The sequence below is a fragment of the Eschrichtius robustus genome, chromosome X (assembly GCF_028021215.1).
Source record: "Eschrichtius robustus isolate mEscRob2 chromosome X, mEscRob2.pri, whole genome shotgun sequence".
Lineage (NCBI taxonomy): Eukaryota > Metazoa > Chordata > Mammalia > Artiodactyla > Eschrichtiidae > Eschrichtius > Eschrichtius robustus.
Genome location: NC_090845.1, coordinates 52442649 through 52451996, shown reverse-complemented (window position 1 = coordinate 52451996; position 9348 = coordinate 52442649). Strand labels below are relative to the sequence as shown.

At 40.1% G+C, this 9348-nt stretch overlaps 1 protein-coding gene and 1 pseudogene across 1 annotated transcript; both read left to right on the top strand.

The window, feature by feature from the left end:
- The first annotated feature begins 523 nt into the window (after nt 1-523).
- Nucleotides 524-1017, top strand: LOC137757152 (protein S100-A11 pseudogene; annotated as a pseudogene).
- A 4355-nt stretch (nt 1018-5372) lies between these two features.
- Nucleotides 5373-7284, top strand: SPIN3 (spindlin family member 3). Its single transcript, XM_068533134.1, has 2 exons — nt 5373-5575; nt 5931-7284. Exon 2 carries the CDS (start codon nt 5933-5935, stop codon nt 6707-6709), a length of 777 nt encoding a protein of 258 aa, XP_068389235.1. The 5' UTR covers nt 5373-5575; nt 5931-5932; the 3' UTR covers nt 6710-7284.
- Nucleotides 7285-9348: the final 2064 nt, after the last annotated feature.

Genomic DNA, 9348 nt, shown 5'->3' with positions numbered 1-9348 from the left:
GACCCTACCAAAAAAGATACCCTACATCCAAAATCTCAAATGAACAACCTAACCTTACACCTAAAGCAACTAGAGAAAGAACAACAACAACAAAAAAAACCCCACAAAGTTAGTAGAAGGAAAGAAATCATAAAGATCACAGCAGAAATAAACAAAATAGAGATGAAGAAAACAATAGCAAAGATCAATGAAACTAAAAGATGGTTCTTTGAAAAGATAAATAAAACTGACAAAGCTTTAGTCAGATTCATCAAGAAAAAAAGGGAGAGGGCTCAAATCAATAAAATTAGAAATGAAAAAGGAGAACTTACAAGGGACACCACAAAAATACAAAGGATTGTAAGAGACTGCTACAAGCAAATATAGGCCAATAAAATGGACAACCTAGATAAACAGACAAATTCTTAGAAAGGTACAATCTCCCAAGACTAAACCAGGAAAAAAATAAAAAATAAAAACAGACCAATCACAAGCACTAAAATTGAAACTGGGATTTCAAGCTTCCAAAAGAGTGATTGCCTCGCCGCTCCTCACTCGCAGCCCTGTTCTTCGCTCCTCTCCGAACATGGCAAAAATATCCAGCCCTACAGAGACTGAATGGTGCATCGAGTCTCTGATTGCTGTTTTCCAAAAGCATGCTGGAAGGGACGGTAACAACAGCAAACTCTCCAAGGCCGAGTTCCTTATCTTCATGAATACAGAGCTGGGTGCCTTCACAAAGAACCAGAAGGACCCTGGTGTCCTTGACCGCATGATGAAGAAGCTGGACCTCGACTCTGATGGACAGCTAGATTTCCAAGAATTTCTTAATCCTATTGGCGGCCTGGCCCTAGCTTGCCATGACTCCTTTATTAAGTCTACCTCTTCCCAGAAGTAAATCAGAGGAGCCTTTGGGCCTGGCCTCCAGCCCCACTCCCTTTCCTTCAGGTTCCCAATTATCATCTACCCCTCACAGCCCACACATAACCTGAGCCCAGTGCACCCACCACCCCATGCAGGCTACTCCTGCTGGTAGTAATAAAACAATATTGTTTTCTAAAGCACACACTGGAGAGTCAGTAAATTTGTGCAAGGGAGGGAGATGACTGGGAGGAATATAAATTAGATTGATGGAAACAGTTACCAGAAGTTGCAAAGTAAATAGTAAAAATGCATCGTGGGTGTATACATAATCATGACTAATGATACCAACATAATCATCTAAATTACTCAGACTGATGGAGAGACGTCACTTATTGTTCACTCATTAAACGTCTATACACCCCTACTATAGGCACTGTCATAGGCTTTGAAAGTACAGTCAGCAAGACAGACAAGGTCCTGCCTTCACTGATGTTACCTTCTAGTGGGGGGGGACAATAAATGAATAAACAAACAAATAAAGGACTATGAGTGCAATAAATACATAAATAAATAAATAAATAAATAAATAAATAAATAAAAAATTTAAAAAAAATTAAAACTTCCAAAAAACAAAAGCCCAGGACCTGATGGCTTCACAGGTGAATTCTATCAAACACTGAGAGATGAGTTAACAACTATCCTTCTGAAACTAGTCCAAACATATTGCAGAGGAAGGAACACTCCCAATCTTATTCTATGAGGCCACAATCACCCTGATACCAAAACCAGAAAAAGATACCACAAAAAAAGAAAATTACATGCCAATATAACAGGTGACCATACATGCAGGATCTTCAACAGAATACTAGCAAATCGAATCTATCATTACAATCAAAGGATCATACACCATGATCAAGTGGGATTTATCCCACTGATACAAGGATTTTTCAATATCTGCAACTCAATCTGTGTGATACACCGCATCAACAAATTGAAGAATAAAAACCATATGATCATCTCAATAGATGCAGAAAAAAGCTTTTGACAGATTTCAACAACCCATTTATGATAACAACTCTCCAGAAAGTGGGCATAGAGGGAACATAACTCAACAGAATAAAGGTCATATATGACAAGCCAACAGCTAGCATCATACTCAATAGTGAAAAGCTGGAAGCATTTCCTCTAAGATCAGGAAAAAGACAAGGATGTCCACTCTCGCCAGTTTTATTCAACATAGTTTTGGAAACCCTAGCCACAGGAATCAGAGAAGAAAAAGGAATAATAGGCAATCCAAACTGGAAAAGAAGTAAAGCTCTCACTGTTTGCAGATGACATGATACTATACATAGAAAATCCTAAAGATGCTACCAGAAAAATACTAGAGCTCATCAATGAATTTGGTAAAGTTGCAGGATACAAAATTAATATACAGAAACCTATGCATTTCTATACACTAACAACAAAAGATCAGAAAGAGAAATTAAAGAAACCCTCCCGTTTACCACTGGATCAAAAAGAATAAAATACCTAGAAATAAACCTACCTAAGGAGGCAAAAGACCTGTTCTCCAAAAACTATAAGATACTGATGAAAGAAATTGAAGACGACACAAACAGATGGAAAGATATACCATGTTCTTGGATTGGAAGAATCAATATTGTCAAAATGACAATACTACCCAAGGCAATCTACAGATTCAATGCAAATCCTATCAAATTATCAATGGCAGTTTTCACAGAACTAAAAAAAATCTTAAAATTTGTATGGAGATACAAGACACCCCAAATAGCCAAAGCAATCTTAAGAAAGAAAAATGGAGCTGGAGGAATCAGACTATTCTACAAAGCTACAGTAATCAAGACAATATGGTACTGGCACAAAAACAGAAATATAGATCAATGGAACAGAATAGAAAGCCCAGAGATAAAGGCACACACCTATGGTCACACCTATGGTCACCTTATCTTTGACAAAGGAGGCAAGTATATGCAATGCAGAAAAGACAGTATCTTCAATAAGTGGTGCTGGAAAAACTTTACAGCTACATGTAAAAAAAGTGAAATTAAAACATTATTTAACACCATACACAAAACTAACTCAAATGGATTAAAGACCTAAATGTAAGGCCAGATACTATAAAACTCTTAGAGGAAAATATAGGCAGAACACTCTTTGACATAAACCACAGCAATATCTTTTTTGATCCATCTCCTAGAGTAATGGAAATGAAAACAAAATAAACAAATGGGACCTAATTAACCTTAAAAGCTTTTGCACAGCAAAGAAAACCATAAACAAAATGAAAAGACAATCCACAGAATGGGAGAAAATATTTGAAAATGATGCGACCCACAAGAGATTAATCTCCAAAATTTACAAACAGCTCATGCAGCTTAATATCCAAAAACCAAATACCCCAATCAAAAAATGGGCAGAAGACCTAAATGGGCATTTCTCCAAAGAAGACATACAGATGGCCAAGAGGCACATGAAAAGATGCTCTACGTCGCTAATTATTAGACAAATGCAAATTAAAACTACAATAATATATCATCTTACACCAATCAGAATGGCCATCATGAAAAAGTCTACAAATGATAAATGTTGGAGAGGGTGTGGAGAAAAGGGAACCCTTCTGCACCATTGGTTGGAATGTAAATTGGTACAGCCTCTATGGAGAACAGTAGGAGTTTCCTTAAGAAACTAAAAATAAAGCTAACATATGATCCAGCAATCCTACTCCTGGGCATATATACAGAGAAAAACATTGTTTGAAAAGACACATGCACCCCAATATTCATTGCAGCACTGTTTCCAATAGTCAAGACATGGAAGCAACCTAATGTCCACCGACAGATGAATGAGTAAAGAAGATGTGGTACATATATACAATAGAATATTACTCAGCCATTAAAAAAATGAAATAATGCCATTTGCAGCAACATGCATGGACCTAGAGATTATCACACTAAGTGAAGTAAACCAGACAAAGATAGCATATGATATCACTTATATGTGGAATCTAAAATAATTATGCAAATGAACTTATTTGCAAAACAGAAATAGACCCACAGACATGGAAAACGAACTTATGGTTACCAAAGGGGAGGGGGAAGGGATAAATTAGGAGTCTGGGATTAAAATATATGCAATACTGTATATAAAACAGATAAACAACAAGGACCTACTGTATAGCACAGGGAACTATACTCAATGTCTTATGGTAACCTGTAATGGAGGAGAATGTGAAAAAAGAGTATACATATTTATTCATGTGTGTGTGTGACTGGGTCACCTTGCTGTGAACTTGAAACTAGCACAGTATTGTGAATTAACTGTATTTCAATAAAAAAAAAATTGTTAAAAATAAAAATTAAAAGTAACCACATCTAACCATAAAAAAAGATGTGGAAATTAAAACCCCAATGAGATACTACTTCACACCCACTACGATGGCTGTAATGAAAACAAAACTGTTTGAATCTCTTCTAAAATAAGTCTTTCTCCATAGATTTATGATCTCGCAGTGTTGAAATACTAAATTCTTGTTATAATTGTAATAATTGTTTTGATAAGTTTACATCTAAATTATTCTGTTCAAAAGAATAGATTAATCATTCATATGCAAGCATCATTTTATAAGTATTTTTTTTTAAACTAAACATGTGAAGGTGGGAGGGAATGGTTAAACTGTGAAAATATCCTTATGCTGATTTTAGTGAAGCCACTACAAAACATGTTTCAGACAATATCTAATAACCTGATTAAACACTTATTCTATATGGAAAAGGGCATGCCATGAAAATGCATATGCAAAATTATCCCAGCTTTGTAAGAGCGTATTAAAAAGGCAATGGAAAGTGTTAATATTTGGCTATGAGCCCTGCAGAATGGGAGGTGGGCTTATAGTTGATTATTTTCTTCTTCATGTCAATTTGCTAAACTTTACACGGTGCACACATTGCCCATACAAGTCCTCTGCAATCAGTGAAAAAGAAAAAAAAAAAATTATCCTCAACAAGTCCGGGAGTACAAGTCAGTAAAAATTACCGAGAGATTGGGTCAAGATGGCAGACTGAGCACTAGTGCATTTCTCTCCTACCTCAAATTCCCTTAAATGACAGAAAAGGCAGGTTTCTGTATATAAAGAATAACTCCAGAATGACAGGGGGAAAGGAAAGGGCAAATTCCTGGAGGATGAAAAGCAGATGGGTCAGGGGTACTGAGGTAAGGATAAGGGTGGGGGTGGGGAGACTGGGGGCCCAGAACTGAAGAGGGGGCGCAAGGCGGTTGGGGAGGGGATTTGTTGGCCAGGCGGCTCCAGATTTTGGGAAAGGGGCGGGGCAAGGAACCAAAGAGCGTCTCCCAGGCCCAGGGCAGGGGCGGACAAGAGAGTTGGCGGGCGAGGTGCGGGGGGTGCTTTTCTGGGCAGGAAGGGGAGGCCTCTCTCCTGGCCGGAAGCTGTGCTCTACGGAAAAGAGGGAGGAGACTGCGGCGACTGCAGCGGCTGGTGGGAACCTGATGTGGCAGAGGGGCCGCTGCTGCCAACAGGGAGCGGAGGGCCCGCGAGCCGAGTGCTGGAGACACTGCCGCCATCCTGTTTGCCTGTCCAGCAGCCCACTTGACACGCTCCTCTCCTAAGGATCCTCCCTCCCAGCTCTAGCAAGCACCTGGCTCGTCGTCTGCTGGTCCTCCTTTGACACAGGCTCACCGCGGAGGCAGCAGCGAGGTGCCCGATTTGGGCACGCGAGGCCCGCTATCCCCGGCCTGGGGGAGTCTGTGCCCCCTGGCCTGGACAGTGTTGGACGCAGGGCGGGAGGAATAGGAGGGTGCACCCTATTTCTTTGACTGCAACCGCAACTCCTTCGCGCTAGCATAGCCTGAACTAGCTGGGGAGAAAGGTTACTGCAGGCACGCAGCCAGAATGCCTTGATTTCCAGCCTTTCTGCATAGCTTTCGGGAAAAACTTAGGCGTGGGTGCATAGAATGCACTAATTAGGAGAAAAAGTTCACCGTGTCATGCATTGAATTTATTTTTTCTTGATTTCATTTCTTGGTCCTCCTTGCTACTGTGCTCCGCGCAGGCATGAAGACCCCGCTCGGAAAAGCAGCTGCAGGGCAGCGGTCCAGGACAGGCGCAGGACATGCCAGTGTGTCTGTGACCGTGATGAAGAGAAAGGCTGCACACAAGAAGCATAGGAGCAGACCCACCTCCCAGCATCGGAGGAACATCGTAGGCTGCAGAATTCGGCACGGATGGAAAGACGGAGATGAACCTCTAACACAGTGGAAGGGAACAGTTCTGGATCAGGTACCTGTAAATCCCTCTCTGTATCTTATCAAATATGATGGATTTGACTGTGTTTATGGATTGGAACTTCACAGAGATGAAAGAGTGTCATCACTTGAAATCCTTCCTAATAGAGTTGCATCATCTAGAATCAGTGATACACACTTAACAGAAATTATGATTGGCAAAGCAGTGGAACATATTTTTGAGACAGAGGAAGGTTCCAAAAATGAATGGAGGGGGATGGTCTTAGCTCAGGCACCTGTCATGAACACATGGTTTTACATTACCTATGAGAAAGATCCTGTATTATATATGTACCAGCTCTTAGATGATTATAAAGACGGTGACCTACACATCCTTCCAGATTCCAATGATTCTCCTCTCGCAGAGAGGGAACCAGGAGAAGTCATAGACAGCCTAGTAGGCAAACAGGTGGAATATGCCAAGGAGGATGGCTCCAAGAGAACTGGCATGGTCATTCATCAGGTGGAAGCAAAACCCTCTGTGTACTTCATCAAATTTGATGATGATTTCCATATCTATGTCTATGATTTGGTAAAAACATCTTAGAGGTCATTTTGAAATTTGCCAAATATGTGAGACTGTTTGTAAAATCTGAACACACAAAAAGTCTTGATTGCTTTACAGTTTGTAAGAACCATCTTCTCCCAATTTTTCACACTTTTGCCAGGCAAAAAATTGGAACTTCCACCCTCTCAGACATTTTTTGAAGAAACCTTTTGCCTTTATCTCCAACCTTTTTACTGGTTCCTCCCCACAGAAGAATGATTGACTTATCTAATTAGTGAGAAGGGTAAAGTCTGACATCCATTGCCCCATATTTTTATCTTGGGTGGTGTTAATAGGCTAAAGGTAGCTGAACACCTCTTGCTTCATTCTTTTGGGCATTTGGACAATCTGCACTCACTGAAGTGTGAAGCTTCCTGAGATATTCAATATGGCTGGCTGGGTAAATTTCTTTGCAATTCAACCCTCCCCTTAGGGCTGGCTGGGTAAGTGTCTTTGCAATTTAACCCCTCCTCTTCAAAAGTGTAATATGGGGAGGAATGGGAAGCTTATTTTGGTCTTCTGTCTAAGTTGCATTTTAAATTCTAACTGTACTGAAAGTAAGGTTAATATTTTGTTCCCTCTCTGATTCTTGTACCTATTACTAAACTTGGTTCGGAAATCAAGAGGGTAATTATTTTGCATTTTAGTACATAAGCATAGGCTGAGAAACCTTACAAAATTGTTAAGAGGGCAAGCATTTGGGAACCAAACCGCAAGTGGAGAAATCATGGTTGGTCATAAATGGCATTAGGATTTCTGTTGTCTACAATAGCTCTGGCTGGTACCTGCAGACAAGGAGTGGGTTTTTACAGACACAGGCTGTGCAGGCAGACTTTAGCACAATTGGGCTTTGCCAGCCCAATAGAGCATTAGGCCGGGCTCTAGCCCTAGTCCTCAGTCACAGGGTAAAGGCTAGGTTTGGCAAGGGTTGGCAGATCTGTCTAGGACCTCAATATAAAGGAGCAAAAATCTGGAATCAGGCTGAGATACAGATTTCTTTCCTATACCAAGAAGGACGCTTTGAAAAATTTTAAATTAGGTTTTCATTTGATTCTTAGAAGACTTCTGAGTCCTAGCATATGAAGTGGGCAATGCACTTGCTAGAACTAAGAAAAGCTGAAAATAGGCTTTGCTTCCTTGTAGGAACTGGTGAGTTCATTTATTCTGGTGTCCTAACAGGACTGAGGAACACAGAGATTAGAATCAGTGCTAGATGATCAATACACTTAATGATGTTCTAAGTGCTTAATGATGTTTTAAATGCTGGCATTGGTAGATAGAAATCTAATAGATATTTGTTAGTGTTTTGTTTTTCAACTTTATCCTGTTTCTTGGCTGGACCTAAGAAACTCATGTGCAGATAAGGGTGAGCCCTGCTTCAGCAGAAAAATAAGTAATGGAGTGGGCCTTGTACCTTCCATTATTGAAGGCATTAGTGAAGGTTAACTTTGGAAAGTTAACTAGGAAAGAAAAGGTTGAAAAATAAGCAGGGTTTTGGAGAGAAGCACCCGGCCAAAGCCAATGCATTCTCATTGGGTTTCTGATAGAAGCTCCATTAGCAGTAACACACAGGCCATGGACTTCTGCAGATTTGAGGCTGGGACTCATGACAGTACAATCAACCACTTGGGAAATATCTTCCAAATTAGTTTAAGTTCACAGGTCATGGAGTCCAGACTACTGGCACAGACAGACTGGCATCCTGCTGAGGATGAAAGCAAGAAAGTATTCTCTTCTTCCATGTTTTCTCTGTCTGTGTTTCTTCCTTTTGATGCCACTAAGTCTCTGCTCAGATATTTGACTGATGACAGCAATGTGGGTCTGTATTACCCTATTTACTAAGTCCTGGGGACATAAATTTGCTTGAGATATCTGTTTTAGAGGCTGAGGATTAGTGTGCTTGCTAATTTTTTGGATGTGAGGCTGGCACTGTGATAATCTTATGTCCTGTTGACCCTGTGGACTCTTAATGTATGACATATATGTATGACATGCAATTGTGGGGTTAGATTAATTCAACTCCTGAAGTTCTGAAGGAACTACACCAAATCAAGAGGAAGACAGCCCAGGCTACAGCTGCTGAAGGAACCCCATATCTGTCCAGACATCTTTGTGAGATCTGTATGGCTGACATCAGAAAAACCAAGAATTTGGGGAAGGCAGAATTTTGGACTTTAATTCCTTTGGACTTTAAAATAGAAATTTAATAGGGGGCATTCATTTTTCCCTTGGAGTTTAATAGTTGGTGTGATTTTCATACAGTTCAAATTAAGGCATTTTCATTATGTTGTTGATATTGTATTATTTGTAGTATTTTAATGCTATCTTTAGGGCTTATTGTATAATCTTTGTAAGCTATGTCAGATAATGTGGCTGGACATAATTATAAATTGGGGATAAAATAGTGAGTGAATTTTCAACCTGGGGTGTAACGTAGCCTTAGAGTTAATTTAATTACTGTTTTAGTTTGACTTATTTCAGAGCCTTCTGGGGCAAAAGCAGAACTGCTCACCAGTCTTACACAAGTGGCAGCAGGACATTCCTAAGATACTGCTGGTCTTCCCCAAAGGGGACAGCCAAACCTTGTTTGTCTTGGGTGTTGGCAATCTGGACAGAAGCGTCCAAAGGTATGATAGGAT

What these genes read in the sequence shown, in the direction of transcription:
- SPIN3 (XM_068533134.1), top strand. Translation starts at nt 5,933, where the DNA reads ATGAAGACCCCGCTCGGAAAAGCAGCTGCAGGGCAGCGGTCCAGGACA.